Genomic DNA, 27,219 nt, shown 5'->3' with positions numbered 1-27,219 from the left:
GGTTAAGTACCACTGAAACAGTTACTTCAGCAGCAGCTGAGGCACAGTACTTTGTTACCCTCTGCCAGCATGCCTGGGCCTACTCTGTGGCAAGCTTAGAGTAATACAAGATTTCATTTTGTTGATGGGAGACTGCCTTAGACTTCTAAATCCATAAATGTGGGAAAAGGTCACTTTTGAGAAGTAGTAAATCTTGATCTTGTATTCAGGCTGGATCTGCATGTGAAACAGCTGCTTTAAAAGTTGAACTCTAGCTGCTGGAAAGTTTATCTGCACAGCAGTAGATTTTTAACAGAATTGGGCTATAGGTAGTGTGTGCTGGATGAAGAAGTCTGGTTACTTGGTCAGAGGGCTGTGTACTGTGACAACAGTTCTTTTGCAACCCTGGGTTACTATGGTACATCTGTGGTTACTCAAACACACACTTTCCCTAGTCAGATTTGATCTAAGTCACTTCCTTTTAAAATTTCTTTGTATTTGTCGTTTTGTAACGTTTAGAGTGAGTGGAATTAAGATCAGCCCTGGAAAGTGACTGCACCTTATGTATTTTCCAGCTGCCTCTAGCTTCCTCCTCCTTATCTGAGGAAATCAAGTCAAGACTACATTATTAGAGTTTCTTCCTTGCCCATTGACACTGTTTTTGGTGAGGTTCTCAATGTCCAACATTCTTCTGGAAGAAGCATCCCTGGAGAAAATTCAATGACTTATTCCTCTCTTTTTCCTCTCTTGTTTCCTTGTTATTTCCTCACATTATTTTTGTATTAATCCTAATAATATTAATATTCAATTAATATTGCATTTGTTCGTGTTTGTAATATTGGAATAATGAATGTGTTAGAGTTGGGTTTTTTCAAAAAACAATGTCAGTTCAGGAAACATGTTTTTCAGCATAGGAGAAGGGAAGGGAAAAGAATGGAAGGATATAAAGCCATACATCAAGTGTAAGTTCCTCTGTAAATGAAGCAAACCTGGTAAGTGCTGTCTTTTACCTGCTCGTCCATTTAATGTCAGAATGTGGCTGTTTCTGACTGGTTCTTAGGCAATCCAGATGTATTTCTAAGCAACATAGTATATTGCAAGGGACGGTTTGTTGCTACAGTAAATCTGCATGTAGCAATTTCCAAGATAGACACCATATACCTTGGTGAGAAGTTCTGTTCACATGAAAAGGTTTTTGTGGCCTTGAACCAACAGTGTTTCCTAGTTGGCTCAACTCCATTGCCCTTAGCTTGATTGAAGCAGACAGCTCTTCTCATTTGGTAGACCCACTAGGGCTTAGCAGGAGGATGAAACGCAGCTGATAGTCCCTGTGTTCTGTAGAGGGACTGCAAGTGGTGGTGTGAATGCTGATGCTCCTGGCTGTGCTGTTCTCATTGCAAAATAACATGGAAGGAGTTTGCCTTGGCACAGACAAACCATCGAGAAAGGTAACATCCAAGGCTTGCCAGAATGGGATCTAAGCTAGTCCAAGGTGATGCCGAGACAAATCCAGGATAGAGTAAGGCTCAGGTGTGATCCTGAAGCCAGAATGGTGATGGATGGTGCTTAATGAAGGCCATGCTAGGAGTCTTCTTGGAAGTCCTTTCTAAATGAAGGACTTGCATGCTGAAGAAGGGTTTGAGAGGGGGCAGGAGGTGCTAAAGAATGGTGTGAGTGGGGGACTGCTTGAAAGAAGACAAGTAGAATGGAGTGGGATAAGAATGTGAATTTAGCTACATGACCACTCTGGAGGCAGGCAGAAGAACAGAATGGCTGGCCTTTGAAATTTGGTTTTCCTGTGCTTTGACAGTAGATTTTTTTCTCTCTGAGCTAAACTTCCAAGCAGACTCAAAGTTTACATTCTGGTAGAAAGGCTACAGTCCAAATGTTTGTTGATAGTGCCAATGCCTTGTGTTTACCTCCAGCAGCCTTTGATCTGGGAAGGCATGATGTAAGTGCCTTTGAAGGGTAAATGTCTTTTCTGTTAGTGTGATCCTTTCCTCAGGCCTTTTTGCAGAAAGGTTTTGGGGTGATTGTGAGCAACTCAGAGTCCCCTCCCTGTTAGAGCAGGATCTGCTCAGCAGGGAATGCCATTTCTCCAGACAGACTGATTCTCAGACAAAGCCAGGATGTAACAGCTGCCAGAGGGATCTGGGTGTGTGTTTCTCCAAATGCCAGCTGAGCTCAACCAAATTGGTCTTGAGGCTGGGAGTGTGCTGTGGGGAGCGCCTCTGGAGGAGCTTGGGTTTAACTGAAAATGTTCACTCAGCTGTGCAAGAAGAGTGGAGCTATCTTAGTGGCAGACTGAAGTCTCCCATTTTGATAAACAGAGGGAAGTTCAGAAAAACTCATTCTGCACTGTCTACTACAAAATAAGCCCAGTCATTTGGCCATGTGTCTATCTGCATCCTAACCAGGCATTTTGATCCTTGCTGATGAAGTGAGGAGGAACATGGATGGGCTCCTCTCTTGCCTGCTCACATGAAAGCTCAGTGTTTTCACAGTTGGGTCACCACAACCAAGGCTGCTTGGTGTACAGCTGCAAGGGGGCTCTGGGAGTCTGGGGGTGACGGTCCTAGGTTGGACATCCAGTGGTGCTCCATCAGTGCTGCCAAGGCACCAGCAGCTTTGTCTGCATCTGTGCATACTCAATTACTGAAACAGCACTCAAGTTACAGATTGTTACTCACCTACCCACAATGACTCATGTACCTTCAGAACTGAAAGGCAGTTGGACCACTTACATGGCTTGAAGAAATGCTAAGGTGTGTGCCTGATGAATTAGACTGCTGTATACACTATGCCTTGTCTTCAAGAGACATAAAGTGGTCAGAATTTTTCATTGCATGTACCTGATGATTTACATTTTTCACATTTCCTCCTTTGCCTGCCACATCCACATCAAACAAAACCTTAAGCTCATAATTGTTCCAATGCCTTGTCAGCTCGTCTTGTGTAATTACTTTTCACAAATCCATACCTTCTTAGAAACTCTGCTGTTTTATCTGTATTTAGATGGAGAATGACAACTTTTGTGTTAATGTGTAACTTATAATCAACACTTTTTCTGACAGCATTCTGTTAACATCAGTGTACAAAGGGTGAGGTTGAAAGCCTGGGCTTCTTTAGAGACGTCCTGCAGCATCAGGAGCAGAGACTGCCTCTAGGTTTTTCCAGGTTCTTGAACTATGGCAACTTAGTTAAGTGCTGTTAGTGAAGATGATTAAGTGAAGATTGGATAAACTGAGGTAACTGTTGCATTTTTCCAAATTTTCCAAGATGCTGCTCTATGCAGCTGTTAAGTGAATTTGGCCCTGTAGAAACTGAGGAACAGCTGACTCATGTAAGAGCTCCTCTCCCTCTGGAGGGAAGGTGGAATATGATGAGCTGCTGCTCAGGAAAGTACTGCAGCTGGGAGCACTTCTATTTCCATTTGCACTCCAGCATTTTTGGCTGCAGAGCACCATACCAATTTTGAAAGTATCCGTGGCCTGTCTAGTGTGATATTGCTATAGTTTTTTCTCATTTACAACTAAATAAAAGATTTAAAACATTTGAGTACATGATAGAAAATCTAAATCATAAACTTTTTGTTTCTTTGCCTTTTTTGAATAGAGAAGAGGTTATCATCAATCATTTGCATCTCTTCACAGCTCTTTTTCATCTTTTGAGTCTTCAGTGGTGTGAAGACCTCGGGCTGAGAAATAGTGATCCAAATCCTAGCGTGTGTTTTTAAGTGTATAACCACTGGAGTATTTGGGAGTTTTAGCCTCAATTGTGTGGATGGTTTTTCATGTTTAAAACAGATGAGAGGTCCCAATTCCTGCCCAAGTACTGGGTGTCACAAGTAGCTCAGGTCTTCTCAGAAAATGTTAAGGCTTACTCCTGGGAGCTGCTTGGTGAAGAAAGGACTACTGATGCTGAAAGGAAGCTAAAACCTTTTGATGACTGAGTAATTAATGTATTTTTAAACATGGCAACAACAGCAATAGGAAGCAAAGAAGTAAAAATTTGAACCCAAAGATTACCATGAAAGAGCCAGAGTGAGAAGATGCTTAATAGTACATAGATAGAACTGGCAAAAGCCAGCTTAGCTTCTACTTAAGCCAACTGGCAGCTCCTGGCTACCTGTTAAGACATCCTGCCCATTCTCCATTTTTGGGGGTTTGACTCAGGGAGCTGTGTATTTAAAACAGAGGAAGAGATGTATTGAGCATAATTCTTGTGTGTGGATTGAACAAACGTTTGCAGCAGTACTGGGTTTTCTTGGAACATTATTTTTGTTCAAAACTTATTGCCAGAAGGTTTCTTACAATCATCATGGAAGTAGGGATGGGCTGTTAGGCTTTGATTTCTTGCTCAGTAGTCTAAAACTGCTATTGTACCACCACTAAACTGGGCTTGATAGACTTAAAGGAGTTGAGGAAGCAAAAACTTGAAAAACAAAATCCAACTCCTATTTTCTTCAATGTGAAGATACGTATTTTTGGGAAGCATGTACTAAAGCTGGTTGATGATGAAGCAGAAAATTAATTTACTAACTGTACCATCTGTTGTGCTTCTGACATGTGTTTTCCTCTTATCGTTTGTTTCTGTTCAAGCTGTGTATGTTCCAGGAAGTAGTGTTTGATGTAAAACAGTACTTAGAAATACCCAGCAAGTAACAGCTTGATGTTGTTTCCATAAAGGAAGGGAAGCAAAAATGGGAGAAGGCATTTTTGTTGCTGTTTGGTATTCATGTTAATGGCATCCTTTTATCAGTTTGTGTCGGGCAAGCTGCTCAGGTGATGCAGTGTGAGACCCAGGCACCTCCGTGATGCTCAAGAACTTTCTGTGCTAAGCAGTTATCCATGTTTCTTTTCAAGCTGATGGGCTTATGATTGAAGTTGCATGTTTAACCTCTGTAGATGTGATCCTGGCTATATAAGTTAGTGGCGAGTCTTGTATAGAGACTTTTAGAGCAGCAGAGCTTGGGTGCTGCAGTGCAGCTGTTACAGTGCATCTGTGTTGTTTCTGTTTAATGCTTTTTGAAGGTGATGTATCTTGCCTTGAAGTTCAACAATAATATGTTTCCCAGCCTTGAGAAATGTTGACCTGTAGCTTCCCATGATAAAAGAGAACCCGTTTTAATGAAAAAACAGTTTCAATAAATTTGTGGTTTCCTGCAGTTGTATTAAAAGGAAATGTTCTCTCTTTATGTTTCAAAGGAAGAGGTTCTGTGTGTTCAGAAGGAAGTGAGTGTCATTTGTGTTTGCTTTCCAGCTTTCTTCCACCCCCTTCTCTGCTGGTGGAATAATTGCTTTTAGGAGCCAGCAACAGATCTTAATACAGTTAAAACTAAATCAAATTTTCATTTTCATTCAGAGAATACACAGGACAAGAGGAGAGGCAAAAATTCTTCCCCCTCCAGTCTATTTTTTGAAAATGTCATCATGGGCTGGATTGTCACATACCAGCATTTGGAACTCTGTAGTTAGGATTGTCATGTCACTGAGAGTGGCTTCAGGGTACGTTGGTATTTTCAGAGTTTCTGTTACACATTCAGCTCTTGATGATTTCTGGGTTAGGGTGCACACTTCGGGCTTTCTGAGCCAAACCTCTTTCTTACTGGATGTACTTACTGGAGTATTGTACTGTTTCATTGTGTAGCACAGCATGATTTGGGGTTTTCTGAGGTGAGGCAGGGGAGGTTTATGCATATATTCACTTCTTGTGGAGCACATTTATAGATGATCAAGACTAAAGTTATGTTCCAGGGCACTCTCATCTCCCTGCTTGAACATACAAGGTATGTGGGTTTTCCTGCTGACACATCAAGTGTAGCACAGCTGCAGAGAGTGCAGTGCCATTTTTAACTTTCAGATTTTGTACTGTGTCCCCCTTGACTTTGGACAGGGTGGGACCATGGAGTCCCAGCTGCAGGCTCTCATGTGCTTGGCACGTTTGTGCTAAGCCTGGAGGTTTGGTTTCCCAAAGTATGTCCACAACTCAGTAAGAGCTTGGGAGTGGTTTTGGTTTTGAGGTTTTTCTGAGTTCTCATTCTAGGAAAATCTAAATATTGAAGCTGCTAATCTGGAGAGGTTCTTGAAGAACAGGAGCTGGGGTTCACCCTGCAGTTTTGGACAAAAGGGAGATTAGGGCTCCGTCGATACATGCAGGAGGGGACAGCTTGCTGGAGCCTGGCAGGCAGTGTGGGTTTCCTCTGGTGCCTGGCAGGCTCTGGAGACCTCATCTCCTCTTGGCATGGACCACAGGGTCTGAAATGACTGTGGTTCTCTGGCACTTTCTGCCTGGCTTCGTAGCACTGACTTTGGGAAAATGGCATACTATTAGGAGTTACAGCATAGCACAATTTTCCAACACTTTGAAGAGCATCTTGACAAATCCCTTAAATGGCTGGGTTAGTGGTGGACAGAAACAGTGCCTTCCCACAGATGTTGGAACTAGGGCTGACATTAGAAGTGTGGACACTTCAGTAGACTGCAGGTGCTTCTGCTCTGAATTAGGAATGCCACTTCGTGCAATACAACTTACTTGTTTTCAAATGCAAGCCTCCCAGTATGTGATGAACCAGTGTGCCTGGAAACTTTTGACACCTACATCATAAAATATACAAATTCAAATGAGTTTTAGCTGTTGTCTTCGGGTAATTTAAGGTTTTGCTTGTAGTTTATAGAAGGGAAGGCAGGTGCTCTCAGCTGCATGACCAATAAGTAGCTACTTGGTGTTTATTCCCATATTCTGCTGCTTTTAAAACTGTGCCTCCTTTTCTGCACTGAAGTTGGAGGAAAACTTGGAAAGCAGATTGGTTTGCTCCATTTCAGAAAAGAAAGCAGAGTGTGGATGGTGATTCTGAAGCCTGGCTGAATGGGTGGTCAGCTGTGCATGACCAGCAGCCTGGGCCACTGCTTGCTGACAGCATGAGGAGGTCTGCAGCAGTACCAACACATGAGTGACCTTGCTGAGCTGTGCCTGCCAGTCCTGTACATGGGAGAGCACTTGAGCCCACCAGGCTGTGCTGGAGCAGGCACATTCATCTTCTTTTAAACCTGCAGGAACTGGCATTATGGCAAAAAGGCAGTGTCCCTTCCCCTCCCCTCTTTCCCTCCTCTTCTTTCTCTTTGCATGGTCTTTAAAAAGAATTCAGTGCTGGCAAGAGAGCCTGGGGTCAAGGAAAGTCTGGGGGAAGAAAAGGCCTTTAGCAGTGTTACAGCTGCTGTTTTTGCAGCAAGGCGGGTGTGAGATGTTTCAATTTGGTGTTGGGATACATTTAGGAAAGATAGCAAGTTCTCATCAAAAATATTATTGTTGCAATTGACACAGTTTACAGTTGTCTAGGGAGTTATCCTTTTGTTTGAATGTAATCAAAACTTCTGAGCAGAAGAGCTTGATAGCTCTGAATTTGGATACTTGCCAGCCTGGAAACAGGAGGATATCCCTTAGCCACACGGCCCTAGCACACTGTTTAAGTAGAAGAGAATTTGCAGGGTATGTGTCTTTTGTGCTTCTTTTTTTTTTTTTTTTTAAGGGGAGGGGTTATTTCTTTATTGCCGTTGTGAGTTTTTAACTTGCAAGTTATGGGCTTCTCTTACTCTAACTTGAGATCTAGTGAGACATGTACAAGACAATCTAATGTAAAACAAGATCTGCCAGCACTGACAGCAGGTTTTATCCTGAAAGAAAAAACGAAAATAGCCCACAAGGTTTTCATCAGGTCTTCCAAAGTGTCAGTCTGATGTTCTGCTTGCCTGCTGTTCAGTAAATTTTTGCTCTCATGTATTTACGTTTAGTAAATTTTACTCTCACAACCTGTTCCATTTTGTCGTAGTAATTAAGACTTGATGTTATTGTTGAGAGAATTTGTGGTAAAGAACATGAAACACAAGTAGTAATAGTGTGTTGCTAATCTTTGGTTTATGATTATTATTTATGAACTCAAGCTTCTAATGCTTGAAGGTTGTTTGGTTTGGGGGGGGGGGGGGGGCATTGTGTTGGTTTGGTTTTGTTTTTTGAAATGAGCGGAAGCTGAATCTTGTGTACGGTGTCCAAACAATGCCTTCCTTGCTTTTTGCCCTAGGTTTGCCCACATGTGCCAAAGGTCAGGCCTGGTTTGTGTGATGGAAGCAATGCAGTGTCATTGCCCATAGAGAAGCCCACTGAAACCACTTAAGAATTTTTTTCCCTGTTTTAGTTGGCCCTGGCTCATCTTCCTGCTCTGCAAGTTGAAATAACTGAACTAAACACCAAACCTCTCAGTCAGAATTTCTACTACTTTGCTTTGCAGAAGTCTCACTGTGGAGTGAGTGTGCTCAGTGCTCTTCCAGCCAGGAAGACATGGTTACGCTGGGCTTTGTGCATCAGTAATGCTTTTCAATCTTGGTTTGCTGCTGATAGTGGCATGCTGGTTTATATTTTATATTTTCCTGCACAAATAGTTATCTCAGTTGTTCACAGTTCCTGCTCTTTTGGATACCCAGCTTGTTAACTGGATCCATCTAAAATAATACATAGGGCTTTCTTCCTTTCTCTAAGAAAGTTGATGTACACTATCTCCTTCCTTAGAAATCTTGTGTGAAGAAGCTGATCAGGGGAGCAAATATTAGATTGTTGCTGAAAGCTAGACAAGCAGGGTAGTGAAGTCATTAGAAGACAGGATGCTTGACTCTAAATCCTGTATGCAGGCTGTTACTCAGAGTCCTCAGTGCTTTACAGGAATGGCCACCACTACAGTAGTGCACCTTGAAATATCTCAAGCATTCAAATACTGCATATGCAGATTAGAAAGGGATGTTGTGTGCTCTAATAGTGATGTCAGAGTTTTTGAAAATGACTGAAATTGTTAGGGAGGTTGGGAATGGGTCCATTAGAAGAGAAGTTATGCTTTTAGTCTTGACAGTTCTCCAGTAGGTTTGTGTTCAACCTCTTATGTTTTTCTCTGTCTGCTCTGAAAGAGGCAAATAGTAGATTGCCTGGGAAAACAGAATGAGAGAGTATTTCAGAACAGATTTTTTTAAAATTGCCTCATTTTAAAGAAGAGTTGATTTGGCTTTGAATTTTGTCCTTACCTATTTCTTAACATAAGCTAGAACTACTTCAGTTTCTTACCATCTTGGTCTTCAGCAGAGAGCTAGGTCAGGTCAGCAGCTTGTGTCTGAGAGGCATGGATCTGAAGTTCGTCACAATCTGCAAACTGCAGTAGCAAATCTATTTGGAGAAAGCTAGGACAGTATCTGTGTGTGCTGTGTATTCCAGACAGAACCATAAATAATTGTATAAGTACTAGGGAAAAAACACAAGTATGTACATTTAATGTTACAGTTGTATTAAAAGTACTGTGTGGGTCTGAGTACTTGGCATTTATGGTGTGGATCAGGACAGAAATAGTAACAGGGCAGGCTGAGGTGTCAGCAGCACTGTGCCGACCAAAAATATGTACATTTATCAAAAGACATGAAGTGGGAGAAGGAGCTATACTCCTTAACACAGTCATCATACGTGTAAAAAGCAAATCCCACTTGTGTAATTTAATTTCCTTTATGTCAATCTGTAGCGGGAGGAGCCATTCTTGCTCCTGATGCTCGACGAGCTGCTGGTCTCTTCCAGGACTCCAGCCACCACACAGCGCTTCCAGGGTAGAAGTGTAGTGGGAAGAGCCTTTCTTGCTCCAGAGGCTCGACGAGCTGCTTGCCTCTCCATGCCTCGCACCAGAGTGAGCTGAGGTTTTCTCTGTGGGTGTGTGTTCCACCTTTATTGGCCCCCTGGCCTTGCTCATGCCCAATAGGGGCCTGTCCTAATCAGGCACAGGTGGACTCACACCCACTCTTTGGCAACTCAAGGCACCTGGTTTGTCTTCTCTACATCAATCTGTTTATTGAATGATAAAAATTATGGCTGGAGAACTGACAGGGGAAGAAAAACACACAACAGGAAAATGACTGCTCAAGGAAGAGTCAAAACTAACTTTAAATTGTTCTTTTGTACCTTCAGCATTGCAATGAATGCTATTGTTAGGCTCAGAAAGAAACTTGGAGGTAGCTTCAAAAGGCAAAAGCCAAAGTGGATGGGAGAGAGCTAGAGCTGAGCACCTGGTTGCAGTAATAGTTTTGATTAGTCAAAAAAGCATCAAAAGATCTTTTTGCAAGAGTTATATAATTTGTTAGGCGAGGATACTGATTGCAGGAAAAGCTGGGAGATGGCAACAAGTGAGGACTGCCAATAAGGGCAGTGGTTTTGTTCCTTTGCACTCTCTGCTGTGTTGGTGTGAGTGCTTGCGCAGCCATGGGGAGAATGGACTGGGTACCAGTGGAGAAAGGGGAGCTGCTTGATCCAGGTTAAATGTGCTCATCAAAAAAACCCCAAAAAGTTGGCATCACTGTTCCTGAGTCTGGGCCATGGTATCACAGAGAGGTGAAGAGGAGGCTTCAGATGTCTCCTTTGTGCTAAAAGCCAACATTTATTTGTTAAGACCATCTTTGGTTGTTTACAGAATCACTTTTTACATCCTAGAATGTTTGGAAAGTGGCATTTTATTCAGTAGATTTTTCTGGATAACTTGAACAGATATGTTTTAAAAATGCTGTCAAGTTGAATTCCATTCACTGAAAAATTTTTTGCACATGTGCAATTTCAGGTAGTACATGTAGCTGAGATTACTTCTAGTTTGCCTTAAAATTTCTCCTCATTTTTTGTCTTATGCAGTTGGTAAGTCCCATATCTGATTGCACAAAGCTTCCCTGGCACACATGGGGCAACCAACCAACTAACTGATTGTGGATATGAAATTCATGTCTTGGCTTCCTGACATGAAGATTTAAGAAGGGCTCTACCCACGCTTGCTGCAAGTGCATTGATGGCTGATACTTGTGTGCAAAATGACATCAGATGTGCAGAGGAAGTTCTTCTTTATATGTTGTTTGTAACAAAAGGATTGTGTATATTTACAGAATCGGTGATATGTGGGTTTTTTTGGTTTGTTTGTTTTGGTTTTGGTTGTTTAATTTTTTAAATTGTTTGTATCATTTGCTGGAGTATGTAGAGCTTAGTGGATACTTCTGGTTTGCTATTTTTGGAAACAGTTCAACATTAACCAAGTTGGAAACTATTTTAGATGTGTACAGTCAAATTCCTGAATACATTTTTCTAACTTGGTTGTCCAAGTCCATCCTTGCTGCAGTTCCATATATGGAAATTTGGCATCAGACAGCATTGGTTTCCAGACTGGCATGTTACAAAATGCCAGTCCTCTGTCTCTTCTTTAGTGATGATCAAATTTTCACTAGGTGATTATGTGTGTGGCATTTTGGGAAGTGTCATGGGTGTTGAAGATGAGGCTCTTCCTTTCTAAACTAGGACATTGAGCAGCTTAGTGTACTAAGAAGAATGTAGGAATTGTATGTATGCAGTAGTGTAAAAATAGGAGAAGAGAGAAATATCTGCATCCATATTATGCCTGCATGCTTTTTCTTCTCAAATGTCTGTAAATATTGGAACAGTAGATTCCCTGATCTTCCAGTAGTGCTTTGCGGAGGAGGTGTAGTTTAAAGGATATGGTTTTCTGTGGGTGTGGAGTCCTTCTGCTGTGCATGTGACACAGCAATAGTGCTCCTTTGATGTAGGGTTGATGTAGTTGAATGCATGGGTATGGGAGGAGGAGCAAGGGATCCAGCCTGGTGTTTTCCAAATTTCTGGGGTGTTCTCTTTAAATACCTTCACATGAGATTGCTTTAAATGTACCTACCTCATTTGTCAGGTAAGCAGCTTTCCAAATACTCATTTAAAGTAGCAAGTAAGTTTTCAAGCCTGTTTATAAAGTAGGCAAAGTTCACTCTCTGACAGTGGCAACACCTTCAAAATAGTGGATTATTTTTACTTTAAGGTGAAGAGCTGGGGCAGAAGTCTGGAGGAGAACAAGAATGTTGGTTTCCATGTTGATTGTTGCAACTGGATTTGCTCGCTTATCACCCACACCAACTTCTTGATTTGTGTTTCCCAATTAAATGGTTGGATAGGTTTTCCTTTCCCACCCTTCTTCATGGGTGGTATCAGGAATAAAAATCACTGAGAAGGATTCATATGTACAACTTTGTATGTCACATCACTATGCTGTATGGCAAAGACTTGATGTAACTGATTTGTCAGCTACATCCACCCTGTGAAATTCAGAATTACTTTCATGCTGGATATGCCATTATCTGGAAACCACAGTTTCTGCACAAAGCAGTTAAATTTTTATAACTGGTATAAAATGTTAACTGTCCTTTCTCTCTCCTAAAGCTTGTACAAAGAGGACAGAAACTTGCTGCGTATTAGAGAGAAAGAGAGGCGGAATCAGGAGGCTCTGCAGGAGAAAGACAAGTTCCCTGCGAAGATTCCCCTCTTTGCAGAACCCTACAAGGTAATGGTGGAAGGGCATGTTGTGGAGGGAGAGAAGGAAGGCACGATGGGGTGGAAGAGGAGAGCTGTGGCCTCTGCATATGGTGTAGCAGACTTGAGCATGATGCGTGCAAGCACAACATCTTTCTCATCCCCTTAACTTTAATTAATCATCTTAAAGCTTACATATACAGTGTGAGCACAGTAGGGACTTAGGGTTGGGCAGATTCATTTGGGGGCCTCCTGGAGTCTGGAAATTTCAGGAAGAGTACTTAAGAGGTGCTTGGCTGCCTGTCTGTCTGCAGCTATGGTTGAAACAAACTGGTATGGTAGTGTTCCTGAAGACTTCAGGCACACCTGCAGTTTTGTCTCAGAAGAACTAATACTGATTAGAGAAGTCTCACTTGCTTTGAAGGCTGCATGAATAGTTTTCGTATTCACTCATGGTGATACATAGTGATTAAAATAAGATCCTGAAGAATGTCTTCTCATCAGCTGGATTCAGTGGAATGTCCATGCTTTTTAAATTTCCCTTTCACTGTTCTTCTGTTGCAGACTAATAAAGAAGATGAGTTGTCAAGCCGAATTCAGAACATGCTGGGCAATTATGAGGAAGTTAAGGAGTTCATCAGCAACAAAGCCCATCAGAATCTCATAGGGATTCCAAAAAATGTTGCTCCTCTGATCCCACACGGAAAGCCAGATCGCCCATGCTTACCTGAAAAGACCAGCCATATGTTACCATCTTCATTCCACCTCACAAGCTGCCATCCACCCATGGGACCTACAGTTGTAGTTCCTCCCCCTCCAGGCCACTCCATTCACTACCAAAAGGCACAATCAAGAACAGAACCAGCTTCAGATTTGCATGCTAGGAGTCACAGCTTACCCAACAATAGGAGCCAAGGTGAAGAACACAATCATGGTGGCCAGGAAAATCACACAGCTTTTCCCCACAAGAGAAATGACAAGTGTGCAGTTGGTGAAGGTCGTGGTAATGAACTGCAGGCTTCCTTTTTGGCTCTTTCTCCGTTGCTGCCATCTTTGTCTTCTCCAGTGGCACCCCTGTCACCTGTACATTCCAGCCAACACACCAATTCCAGGTCAAAGAATAGCAGCAAATGTCATAGGCCAACCTATAGTCAAACAAAATTGTCTCAGGACCTAGTGGCAGGATCACTGGAGAAGGAAACTGGGGACAGCTCAGCCATTAATCTGACCATTAACCTGACCAGCACTACTCAGCCTTCCTCTCAGACTTTCCCTCCACCTTTGCCATCAAAAAGCAGTGCAATGCAGCAGAAACCAACTGCCTATGTAAGACCAATGGATGGCCAAGATCAGGCACAGGTTGAATCCCCGGAGCTCAAACCTCTTCTGGAGGAATACCATAGAGAACCCTGTGAAAAAATCTCAGATTTGAAGATGAATGCCAAAGCCAAACTGTCTAAATTGGAAATCCCTTCTGAGCCTATAGAGGTGAGTGCAATTCTGGGGATTCTTTGCTACTGAGAGGGTAAGATCAGCTGTGGGAGAACAGGTCATTAAAAGGCAGAGACTACCAGAAACAATGATGGCTGTTAACTGTGTTTAGAACGTCCATTTTGAGGCTGATTTTTGCTCACCTTAGTGAGATGTCTGTTTGGGTGGTGCAAATGGAATGCTTGCCATGATTCTATGTTTTTCTCGGTGAGACTGCAGCAGATTCTGTGCTTTATAGGTCCTGCTTCTCTTGCTATGATTTTTGTTTTGCCTCTGAGGATTGAAAAGGAGAAGGGGACAATGATATGCTGAGAAGGTCAATTGGTTTATGTATGCAGTGTCAGTACTCAGTCTGAGTTTTGGTGGGGAGAGGCCTCAACTGATTACTGGTGCAATTGACTGTGCAGTGAATTCTGTTGTCAGCAGGTAAGTTGAAGATTTGGGGACTTTGTGTTAAATGATTTTGAACACTATGAGGTTCTCTTAAGTAAGTTTGTAAGCTCTCACTGTAAACCCTCAGGAAAGTGTTAATGTAAACAAAACCATCCTGTAGGTTTCTGCCAGGTGGATTTAGCCTAGCTTCCTCAGGAAGCACAACATCATTCAGTCTCCTGCTTCATCAAAGGCCTTTCAGCAAGTTCTGAAAGTTTAAGTAAATTTAGTGCAGAGACAGAATTGGCAGTAGTAAACAGGAATGGATAGAAAGCTGCAGTTGCAGTGAGAAGAAGGCTAAAGACCAAAATGTGTCACATGTAAAACTTGTTATTCCTGCTCATCTGAGAAGAGCTTCTTCCTAATATGTATTATTTCTGAGTGAAACAGTAGCTACTTCATTTGCCCCCCATTTAAAAATGCATAATGTTTTGGGATGTAGGTTTCAGTCTACAGTTAGAATCTGCTGTTAAGAAGAGTGTTCATAAATCCTCAGGCATTACTAAGGGCATAGTGTCTGGAGGAGTCTGTAGCATTTGATGCTCACTGAAGATTTGGCTTTTTTTTCTGGCAATTTTGTAAATGTTAGGGAGTTGCTCCTTTTATCTCCTGTACTTATACCTCATGGACTCTCCCCTTTCACCTACAAACTGGGAAGCAAATAGGGAAGCAACCCACTTAAAAAAAAACGAAGCAGTAACAGTGAAGGAGCCCAGACTTGTTAAGCCTTTTTGGTAACACTGTACTAACCTTGAGGCATAGTGTACACACAAAGATCGCTGTTCAAAGTGGGATTGCTGTCATTGCTCACATTCTACCAACCTCATTTTATTTATTATTTACTGAATAGAAGGGAGATTCAAGGGTTTTTTTCCCTTTCCCCCTTGTATTCTTTTTTTGATTCTTTTAATTTTTTTTCCCCGCTTTGCACCGAGAGGCAACAAGATGTTACTTCTGTCTCTTCTGTCCTCTTTGTAGTCAAAAGTGCCCTATATGAATGGAGAAGGGTTTCCTTGCTTCACCACAAAGATTGTGTAAATTGTCTTTTTGTTGGTGTGTGACAGCTAAAGAAGCAGATCAAACACAAATGACAGTAGTTACTACAAGATTTGTAATGTTTTGCTTGCAGTCTCTAGAGCAGAGTGCTCTGGAAGAGCTGGAATGTGAGTACTCATGGAAAAAGGAGCAGGAGGTTGGTTCAAAAGTGAAGAGGACACCTTGTATTGTTACATCAGTTTAACCCAACTCTGATGTTCAGAGTTCACATGTCAGACTGTAGAAGCCACAAATCAGAATCAGTCTTGTTCACCTTCCATTTTACTTGGAGAAGGTATACTCAGCTCCCATGTTCAACTACCATCTCATCTGCAAGGCTTTTCAACTTGGAGATCCTTGCTTTTTTACTTGGCTCCAAGGTCTGAGTTTTTCTTTTATGTAAAATGTGGAATAATAGGGGAATTGCTTAAAAATGCATAGTGCTTCATTCAACCATCAGGCCACCAGAAATGGGTGATTTTTTTTCTTCATGCTTGGAAGCCTGAATAAGGAATATTAGTGTGAAGTATTAGTGGAGAGGTTCATCTTGGGTGTGGTTGTACAGCAAGTGCAGGATCATGGTGAGATCAGGCCCAGCCAGCTTAGGTTCATAAAAGGCAGGTCCTGCTTGACCAACCTGATCTCCTTTTATGACCAGGTGACCCAACTAGTGAATGAAGGAAAGTCTGTGGACGTTGTCTATCTGGACATTAGTGAGTCCTTTTGACACCATCCCCCACAGGATTCTCTTTGAGAAACTTGTGGCCAGGAGAATAAACAGGTGGACTCTAGTGGATTAAAAACTGTTGGATGGCCAGGACCAAGGAGTTGTGATAACCAGAGTTGAATTCAGCTGGCAGCTGTCACAAGCTGTGTCCCCACGGACAAGGTACTGGGGCCAGTTCTGTTTAATATTTTTATCAATGATTTGGGTGAAGGTGTTGAGTGCCCCCTCAACAAGTTTGCATATGACACTAAATTGAGCAGGAGTGTTGGTCTGCTTGAGGGCAGGAAGGAACTGCAGAGAGATCTGGACAGGTTAGATCCATGGGCTGAGGTCAATGGTTTAACAAGACCAAGTGCTGAGTGCTGCACTTTGGTCATGACAACCCCAAGCAATGCTTCAGACCTGGGGAAGAGTGGCTGGAAAGCTGCCCAGTGGAGAAGAATCTGGGAGTACTGGTGGATGGCCAACTGTACATGAGCCAGCAGTGGCCAATAAAGCCAATGGCATCCTGGCCTGTATCAAAAGCAGTGTGTCCAGCAGAAGGGAAGTGATTGTGCCCCTGTACTCAGCCCTGCTGAGGCCACAGCTTGAGTATTGTGATCAGTTCTGGGCACCACAGTACAAGAAAGGTGTTGAAGTCCTGGAGTGTGTCCAGAGAAGAGCTACAAGGCTGGTGAGGGGCTTGGAGGGAATGTCATACGAGGAGCAGCTTGAAGGAACTGGGGTTTAGTCTGGAGAAGAGAAGGCTCAGGAGACATCTTGCTGCTCTCTACAACTACCTGAAGGGAGTTTGTAGAGAGGCTGGTGTTGGTCTCTTCTCCCAGCTAACTAGCAATAGGATGAGAGGAAATGGGTTTAAGTTGTGTCAGGGGAGGTTTAGGTTGGGTGTTAGAAAAAATTTATTTACTGAAATAGTGGTGAGGTATTGGAATAGGCTGCCCAGGGAGGTAGTGGAGTTGCCATCCCTGGAGGTGTTCAAGAAGTGTTTAAATGTGGTGCTTCAGGATACAGTTTAGTGGTTGTGAGAGTTGGATTATGGTTGGACTTGATGATCTTGAAGGTCTTTTCCAATTTTAATGAGTCTACAATTCTGTGAAAGGAACAGGGATCCTGCATCTGCCTGGAGTCTGTGGTAAGGAGCAGGTGCCAAGAAAAAGGGGTTTTGAGAGAGCTGACTTCTCTCTATTGAGAGTTCTCTTTTGTATCTGACCTCTCTGTAGTGTCTCCAGGCACCACTGCAGAACACTTGTCCAAATTCAGTTGCTAAGTCCATCCATCTCCTTGTAAAGCAATGAGAGACTGAGAAACAGTAGTTAGATGGGGATTTGCAAATCCTGCAGAGAGGAAGAGCAGGATAAATAAGGTCAGGCAAGAATTTCCATAATCTGTGTTGCATCTTTCCACATGACTTGGAAGGCAGTGTCTCATCCAGACTACTGTGAGAAACTTGGTCTTCAGTGGGTTGCCGAAGCATATTAATCACTGGAAGGTTTTTTGATTGAGGTTTTTTAGGTTGTTGTTCTTGCTATGCAGGACTTGTGATCAGCCATACCTTACTGGAACCAGTTATGATTCTAGCACAGCATTTAAACCTCACACTTTCTCATTAGAAACTGTAGAGTGCTTTGTTTAAGAAAAGGACAGAAAAAACCTCAAGCCAAAAAAAAAAAAAAGCCCCACAAGCAGCAAACCAGTGAAAGAAAATCTGTGATCTTCTGCAGTTTGCAAAGTCAGAAGACAACAAGCTGAATTTTAGGAGAATTTTAGAGTTCTTGTTAGCTACAATTGCTCTGCAGAGCAAAATCAGTGCACATGAAATGTGTATGTGAACAGCTGCTTTTTTTTCTCCCTATACTAACCCATTTTGTGTCAGAGGCCATATGTTAATGAGTAGAGTGAATATCCTACAGTTCTGGGTAAAATTAATTTTCCAAACCTTAATCTGTACAATAGGGACTAACACAGCACAGTTTGTGATCTTTGCTGGTGTTGCCCATGAATCCCGGGGAAGGAAGAAAGCATCATTTGAAGGTGGCTGAAAACAGGTTTTTTTAGTCTGTCTTGCAGGAGTGTTACATGAGGATGCTTTCCTTGTGCTAGAATGGCTAAACAAACCCTTGTCCCTGAGCTGTGTTTAAGGGTTTTTCTTTTAGTCCTTCAGCAAAGCTGGTGCACCTGAAAGCCTGACCTGTTTTTTCTGCTAAAGCACAGCAATAAGTAGTAGGATACTCTTTCTGGGAGCCTGGAATGGTTTGTCTTGAGAAATACTGCTTCAGTTTCATTGATTTTAACAGCTATCTTGACAGAATTCTAGAGAGGAGTAAAACCATAATGCTGTGAAATTTGTGCTGGGCATTTTCCTTCCTCTGAAGGATTTTGTTGTTTGTTCCAGAAGAGTTCAGTATGAAATACCTGACCATGAACAGTATTCTGAATTTGAAGCCAAGCACCAAACTCTACTTACAGGTGGTTTCATTACAGCCAACTTTCTTTACTTCTGAACAGCAAGGAGTCTAATTTTAGTTGGTCAAGACACATTAATTTCTGCTGCGTTAGAACTGGCTTAGACAAAGTAGGATATATATATAATTATATATTTTTTTATTTTATTTTAACTTAGGAGGTTTTTTCCACAAATTTTTTAAAATGCAGAGGCTGCCTGTGCCTTTGCAGACAGCTCAGCTGCTTCAACAGCAATTTAGGGAAAGCAAAATTCAATGAATGGAGCAGACTGCTGAACAGCATTACAAAGAAACGAAACCAAAAGTATTGTGGGAATAGGAAAAGCATTTACTAACTGTCAGCTGGGCACTGCAGTTGGATCAGCATTACTGGTTTTTATAGCAGCTCCTTTAGGACAGAAATCTTGCAAGGAAGGGAATGAGTTACCAGCTGCTGGGCTGGAGTGCCAGGGATTGGTTGGTTGTTTTGTTTTCATGTTTCACTGTTTTGTGAAGATGAAGTGGTTGTTCTCAAACCTTGTGTGGATAGTTTGTACTAATTTTCTGATGCTCCTGATAAAAATCTGTGTAGAAAGAAGAAAACTTTGTCAGCCTTACATTTGGTTATTGTTGATACGGGTATCCAGTGGCAATTGTTGGTATGCAAAACTGTTGTCTGAACAGTGTGATAGCTGCTCGCGTTGTGGCATCTCAAAGAGGGAAAGTCGAAAGTATTTTCACTTCAGCAAGTGAAAATAGGACTTGGGTTCCATGCTTGGGGGTGGATATCATGAACAAAATTTGAGGAGGTTGTGATTAGCAACAGAAGCATTACAAGAGGCACTTCATACTGCAAATGTGATGATTTTTACTGCCCAGCATTCTGACTAATAAGCAAGAAAAGTGTTCTGGAAAGACTGAGGAGAAGGCTGAGAGCAGATGACAGCCAAACCTTCCAACCGGGCAACTTCAAAGCAAGCACTGAAGGCAGGGAGAGGTGTTAGGCAACATGCATGGCACTCAGCTCAAAACTAAGCACAGCCACTGACAGTTTATCTATTGCTGCCAATTTCTAAAGTAAAACCAGACATTTATCTCTGAGGAGGAGGTGACTGAGGTGGCCTCAACTATTTTGCTGTCTGGTCTCCAGACTCCCTTGTCCTGCTGTTGTAAGGTCTTTTCATTTTAAGCAGTATAAAAAGTTTTTGATGTTTGTTTTGTATTTTAAATTTTAGATGTAATTCTGGAAAGAATAAAAACAGAACACAAAGAACACAACCCCCACAGTCTTTTGAAAATCCATGTTGCACTTGATGGTAGGCAGCAATCACAGACATGTGTTTCAGCCTGTGGCAATTAGCTTGTTAAAATGAAAAGCTGAGGAGAAACTTTATTTCTGACCTGGTATCTGTTTAAATGTGAGCTGTGTCAAAGGTTTGTTAAAAAATTAGTTACGATTTATTTTAGAATTCCTTTGGAGCTTAAAGTAGAGAGGCTTTCTGTCTTGGTCTGGGCTCACTTGATCCATCAGTTCTCTGCAAGCCAGCCTGTGCTTGTTGGGGCATATTTTGGAAACTTTTAAGGAAAACTGCACACTTTATTGGAGCCTTGAAGCTGTCGTATTTTACCCTTCATTAAAGTAAAATGAAACAGGCAAAAGAAAGAGTAAACAGCTTGTTAGAGACCACAAATCACAATTCCTTCACCACTTCCCTCCCCTCCTCCTGCATTAACAGTGTATTGGGTTTTCCCAGTTTCCTCTCTCACCCCCTTTCCTGCCAGTCCAAGCTGGAGTGCAGTGGGAAGAGCTCAGTGTGCCAAGGTGAGGGGGCTTGGACAAAGGTGGCTGCCCCCAAAGTTGTTTTTCTGTAGATTAAATATATGTCAGCTTTTCACAATATACAGTTAGCAAGCTATTCATCAGCCTTCTGGTTATAAGTATCTCTCAACAACCAGGATGGAGTTTGTCCTTGAGGTTTCTATATTGTGGCATAAAATACCTAGATCTGAAATGGCACTCACTTTTAAACACAAAATGAGTAATTTGCTTAGAAGAAACTGAACTTCCACCACTATCCTCTTCCTGGGCATAATAGGCATGAGGGGTGCTCACCCACATTTATATGTCTTATATATGTCATACATATCTAAGATATGTATGATATATATGATACAGTACATGATAGATATATGATCTATATGGGTCTTGAATATTATATTTTTAGTATAAGAAACAAACAAAACAAAACAGTCCCCCTTAACTTCACTATAGGGGCTGTCACTGACCTACACAGTTCCTATAAGCATCCCTAATAACTTGCATGTTAGTATCGAAGCTGTGAGCTGAAATGAATTACAGACAGATAAATGTTAACTATGAGATTTTCTGCTGCTTGTTCCTTGAGTCTTCTCCATGGCCCTCTTTGGTTGCCAAAAGTGAAAGCAGTCAGTACCTTTTATGCTCCAACATGAATTTAATTTCTTTTTCCCCTCACTGTAGCAGCTGTGTTACAGGTACATCCAGAGGCACTGACCCTGATCACTAGTACTTGGGGTGGTTTCATAGACACAAGCAGTTTTGGGGTTGTGACAGCATGCTACTGGTCACAGGCTCAGGGCTGCATGCAGCTTTTGCATTTTTAAATACATACACAGATTTCAGCTGCTCTTGTTTTCCCTCGGCTGGTGTGCATGCAGGATCTTAGGAGAAATCAAAGGCAGTCCCAGTGGACAGGGGAGATTTCTATGGCAGTGTTGTGTTTTAGTTGGTTGGGTTTTTTTCAAAGCCAAGACATAGCATGCAGGTGTAAACAGGAAAAGCTACTTGTTGTATTTGATTTAATAGGAGTGTTCTACTGGATGCCAAAGGCTTTTTTACCCTTGTGTGCCTCTCCTTTGGAAGAAGCCCAACATTTTATTCAGGCTGGAAATAAACCAGCAATAAAATGCCCAAGCAGCTCTAACAGCTCATGTGAAATTAACATCATCAGCCAACCTGTTTGAAGGTTTTTTTCGACGCTCTCCACACTGCTTTTTGCCTGAGTGGAAGGAGCCAGAGGTACAGATGTTGGAACTGTACAGGGGGAAGGCAAATATTGCTAAGCAACCCTGTGCTTGAGAGAGCATTTTTGGAGAGGAGCCAAGGGAGTTATGCCCGGGAGCATTGGCAGCTTCTGGCGGCTCCGTGCAAGGGAAGAGATTAAAAGTTCTTTCCTGTCAGTGCCGCCAGCACAAAAGATACCACCATGACCTCTTGACACTGCTCAGGGCTGACAAGGGAATGTTTGCCAACAGGAACTCTCCACTGCCATGCTGGGAGGCAGCAAGACATGTTCAGGGAGGGAGGTGAGTGCACCCCAGAGATGCGGCTGGGCACCCATCTGCCCTGCCAGGGTGATGCCAGGTGTTGCCATTGGCAGTCAGAGGTGAGACCCAGGAAGGTGACCCAGCCTCAGGAAGTCCAGGGGGGCATTGCCCAGGTCCAGTTTTTGTATATCTGGCTGGGACCAGGGTGCTGAAGTCTGAGCTGTGGGAAGCAGGGGTTGTGTTTAAGGAGTGTTATAATTGCAGGCTGCCTCACGTACATGAAGTTAACTTTTCTAGTTATTGAAAAATGAAGGAGCTTGTAAATAAGGCAAGTCTTAAAACACCTGCACTTGATCAGTGCCAGGCTGGTGGTTCTCATTGCCACTGGAGATGTTTCTTCAGAGAGTGAATTTGTCTATTTAAAGCCTCTAAATTATTCTGACAACGTACCTTCAGTGTCTTATTCAAGAGATGTATTCTCATGAATGGAACACAAATTCTTCTTCCTACATTGAGCATCACATTAATACTCTCCTAATGGTATTTTGAGCACATTCTGCTCTTTGATCTGATTCTTTGTGTTGAGTGGAGGAAAACGGGTTATCATGTGATTTGTGGGCTTTGTTTTTTTTCTTACTTTGCAGTGTTTTGAGTGGGTACTACTGAACCACAGTGGAAGTGCCATTTTGCATGTTAAGGGTGGGTGCTTCATCGGCATCGTGTGCATCAGCAGTGATTTACATTAGGATGAGCCTGGTTATTCTGTGCTGGCTGCTTGGGCACTGCTGTGACTGCAGTGCTCTGGCCCCAGACAGGTGCTGCAGCAAGAAGTTGTTACACTGAAGTATTAGTTAGCTCTCTGGTTTTCAGTGAGCATGAGTATTAAGGGAGAAACATTTTCCTGTGGTCTTGGTTATGGGTAACTTGAGATAATAGTTGGTATAGTCCTGTATTGCAGAAGTGATTCCCAGGGCTACCTGGTGGGGTGTGAGATGGCTAGAGCTCCCCAAAGAAGGCAGCATGTAGCCACTGGCATCCTAGGGCGGTGATACTGTGTGGTTATGTTGTGCTTCAAAGTTTCATGTCTCATTCTTAATTTTTGCTGATGTCTATTGATGTCCTGTCTCAGTTATCTTTTACATCCCCCTGTCTTCCAAGCTTTAGCTGACAGTTTTCATCATTGTAATCATAAGCACTTATTACTTAGACAATAGCTTACTGCTTAGTTGTTTTAAGAAGCAGAATATTTTCATTCCCATTTATAAAAAAATATATTCCTACCTTTTTTATTTCCTGCTTTTCAACATGTGAATTTATCTTTAACATTGCTAAAGTAGTTTAGAGAGATTATCTTGCCAAATTTTTCAGTTAGTCAAACGGTTCATAAATGTCATGAAGTATCGGGGTCCTCCTTTTGTGTGTTGCCAGGTATAGCAGACAGTGAGGCATGATCTTATGCCTTATGCACATGACATTTTGAATAGCAATGGTTTACGAAGAATACCATAGGTTTTGGAAGGTGAAGGATGAAGTCACGTAACAGGAGACAATGTCAGATTTGGATCCTTCCAACCTATTCCTCCTTATATAAAGAATATTTGGGTTTATTTCATCAGTCTGGCAGCCCATTGGTGTTCAATATAAGTTTTAATTCACATTTAGTTGGACACTTTGCTAAAGGTGAAAGGTACAGTATTTTCATCTTGAATGTTTTCACTTGAAGCAAGCATTTTACTTCAGGTGCTCTTTGCTGTTGTATTGTTTGTCTATTTGCAGTTTTGCTTTGTTACTCCTTGACTGTATGTGCTGAAAGAATGTCATCTGTACTTTACCAATGGAGAGGGCAGGCTGACTTCCCTCACTCCTAGATTTGTGCTGCTGAGCAGAGTCAGCACTATTCCTTCCTCTGCTTATAGAAGGATTTGTGTTATTGCAGTAACACTACATGTCCATAAGGAAAGCAAGAAAAGGATCATTGTGGTATGTAGAGGGGGACAAGGCAGGTGATTATCATTTTCTATTCCACTCTCTTGAGACCCCACCTGTAGTACTGTGTCTAGTTCTGGAGTCCCCAACACAGGAAGGCCATGAAGCTGTTGCAGTGAGTCCAGAGGAGGCCACAAAGATGATGAGAGCTGGAGCACATCTCCTGTGAGGATGGGCTGAGAGAGTTGGGGTTAATCAGCCTAGAGAATCATAGAATCATAGAATCATAGAATTAGCCGGGTTGGAAGGGACCTCAGAAGAGAAGGCTCCAAGGAGACCTTATAGCAACCTTCCGGTACCTCAGGGGGGCTACAGGTAATAGAAAGGGACTTTTTACCAAGGGCTTGGAGTAATAGGACAAGGGCTTCAAACTCAAAGCAAGTAGATTTAGATTAGATGTTAGGAAGAAATTCTTCTCTGTGAGGGTGGTGGAACACTGGAACAGGTTGCCCAGGGAAGTTGTGGCTGCCCCCTCCCTGGAGAGGCATCCAAGGCCAGGTTGGATGGGGCTTTGAGACACCTGTTCTAGTGGGAGGTGTCCCTGTCCATGCAGGGAGGTGGAACCAGGTGATCTTTAAAGACCTTAAGGTCTCTTCCAACCCAAACCATTCTATGATTACTGTTTGCTATGGTAGGAGTAGTCCCTTGGGATGTCCTAGGTTAGATGTTTCCTTGCAGTCCTATAGCCCACAGCCTTCTGTGGTGCACATCTAGGGAAACCCTTTGTTGTCCAGCATGCAGGAGGTTGGTTTGGGGCATGTGAAACTATGCAGATGCAGAGGCTTTGACTGAGATCTTGTGAAATAAAAATTGCAGTATGTAAACATGTTGAGCCTGGTTCATGTAAGACTGTGAGTTACTAACTTGCCTGCCTTGAATCCTTCAAGGATTTCGAATGGTTTGAGTATTTTGTTACAGGTTTATGGAACCTTTCATACAAATACTGCCATCATATGAGCAATTATGTGTAAAGGAAACTATAAGCAGTGAAATAGTAATACAGAAAATCTGGAAAAGAAAGCCATGAGTAATTAAGTCTTCTCCAGTTTGCTCAAAAAGCTTAAAAAGCAGAAAGCTTTTCCATTGGCAGAGGTAAGGTGGTGTCTTAGTAATTCTTGTGACCATCTCTCCTTAGTTGGATTTCAATTATAAGCCATTCAGTCAATAAGTTAAATAAAAAAAAAAGCTGCTGCTTTTCTCCAGATTAGAGAAACAAGGAAAGAAACAGTGAACTGAATCTCTCTTGTCCTCTCAGCATGGCTTTGTTTTCTGACAGCTGTGTGAGCCTGGGAGGTGGATGCTCCATAGCCTTCCTCATAGATCTGACTTGGAGGGATAAATTCTCAAATGCCAAACAAGTATATAGTAAGCTCAGCACCTCCCAATTCACATAGCAGAGAAAAATGGGATGTGACAGCTCAGCAGTGTATAAGCCTGTAAGGCTGTAAGGAATTTCTGGGACTTGGAAAATGCTGTCTGCAGTCTTAGATGGAGAGTTTAGGGCATGTTATAAATGTCCTTTAAGAAAACATGTTTTTTATCATAAGAGGCAAGTATCTTCTGCATATGGATTATTAATTATAGGCTGGTTGTTCTAAACACAAGACAAAGAAAGCAGGTTCTAGAAGGCTGTGTCAAACCCTGGCTTCTGTACCCACCTGACAAAGGAGCTTGAGTGCTGTGGTCTTTATTCTGAGTGTGTAAAGCTGTTTGCTGAAAGGAGGATGAAAGTGTTTGTGTGCATATTCAGTTGAGTAATAATTATCTCCTAGGAGCAGGCCCTGTCAGCCTTGGGCACTGTTTTTACAGCTTAAAATAAGCTACTCCAATACATAATTCTGTATACTGGAGATTGGTTGTGATTTGAAGTCACTTTGAGTGTGAATACCCAGAGTTTTGTGATATTGACACTGAGCTTCCTTAATATAAACAGTAGTGTTCAATAATGGGGTGGAAAAGAGTGGAAATTTGGGAAGCATGTGTAGGTTTTCAAGTGTTGCTTGATTTTGGTTAAAGCAGTTAAATTGAGAACCAAAGTGCATCCTTTGTACTCACTCATATTGTTAACAAGTGTCTTAATGCACAGATTTTCAATATTTTTTGAAGGAAACGGGTAGTAGCTGTGCTTGTCTCAGATCTATTTGCGAAATTCTGTTCGCTTTTAAAAACCTAATTCCTTCTGACCTCCAGCAAGACATGGACCTTTAAATGGTTAAATCACTTTAGGAAGTGAAGCTACAGCTTCTGAGAAACTTGAAGCCTTTGAAATATATACCCCATCATTTGAATTTCCTACCTTGTGCTGCCTATTTATTTCATTGTGGCACTTTGTGGTTTTCAGATAGCTTTGCTGTAGTTCGTATATCACTTAAATATATATGTATTAGCCTTGATACACCATTCCTACTAATAGTCACTTGTTAAAATTTGCAGGCAATGTGAGTGTACCCTAACACATGATTTCATGGTGTTTTTCTTCAGAAAGATGTTTAAAATAATGATCTTTCAACCAGGTCTAAGCAGTTTTCCCCTCCAGCACCCTGAATAATAATATCAACGCTGTGATTTCTCCTCCTGCTCTGCTCCTTTCCTGTGACTATTTAAAATTAGCAAAAATTCATGTCTAAATTTAGTTATGTTGGCAGAGTACAGATTGATGTATTCATCTGGCAGATATCATTAACATAAATTTCCTATGGCATGAGTTCTGTTTAGTTCTGCTACTTGTGTAGCTTCATCTGTATCAGCTGCAGTGGTTTTTTTTATTATTTATTTTAATTAAAAAAATTTTTTTTGAGTTGGCTAGGAATCAGGCTACTTAAAATACTGTAAAATGTAGATCTAGTAGTGTAAATTGCAAAGAGGTGGTACTGGAAATGACAAAATACCTGGCATCATGGCTAGCCACTCTTAATCAAATACTGGAAATGACAAAATACCTGGCATCATGGCTAGCCACTCTTAATCAAATACTTTTAATACGTTCAACGCTTAACGTTGAAAGACACCTTTGTGTTTTTTCTGAAGAGAACAAGAGGACAGCAACACAATTCCTGTTAAGCAGACAGTAGGTAAGAATGTTTTGCACAATCAAGGGTTCAAAATATGGTATATACCATATGGTATTGGTCAAAGTATAAAATATAAATATAAAATATATTATACATATTACCTATTGATCAAAATATACTGATGATAATTATAATCAGGAGCTGCTTTTGTGAAAAAGTTCTTTATCTAGAGCAATTTACTAGTGAAATAATCAGCTTTGGCTGGAGTCCTGGTCTACATGGCTATTTTCAGGTAATGACTGCACTTAATTTTAATTTGTTTGGATTCCAGTTGTATTAGTTATTAGGTGAAAGCTAAGAAGCACAAATTACTTTCATCAACTCAAGGTTTTTAAAGAATCCTTTATTAAAACCTGTCAACAGTCTGTTCCCGCGGAACACAAAGCCC

General features: G+C 41.8%; 1 protein-coding gene across 2 annotated transcripts in view; it reads left to right on the top strand.

The window, feature by feature from the left end:
* AFF1 (AF4/FMR2 family member 1) overlaps positions 1-27,219 on the top strand; it is a 90,794-nt gene that overhangs the window by 20,859 nt on the left and 42,716 nt on the right. For both annotated transcript variants that reach the window (XM_030450411.1, XM_030450410.1), the window contains exons 2-3: positions 12,253-12,373; positions 12,907-13,830. In XM_030450411.1, the coding sequence (XP_030306271.1) occupies positions 12,253-12,373; positions 12,907-13,830 (1,045 nt within the window). The remainder of the gene's footprint in view (positions 1-12,252; positions 12,374-12,906; positions 13,831-27,219) is intronic.

Source organism: Calypte anna, chromosome 4B (assembly GCF_003957555.1).
Source record: "Calypte anna isolate BGI_N300 chromosome 4B, bCalAnn1_v1.p, whole genome shotgun sequence".
In the NCBI taxonomy this organism is placed as follows: domain Eukaryota; kingdom Metazoa; phylum Chordata; class Aves; order Apodiformes; family Trochilidae; genus Calypte; species Calypte anna.
This window is presented reverse-complemented; position numbering and strand designations above follow the sequence as displayed.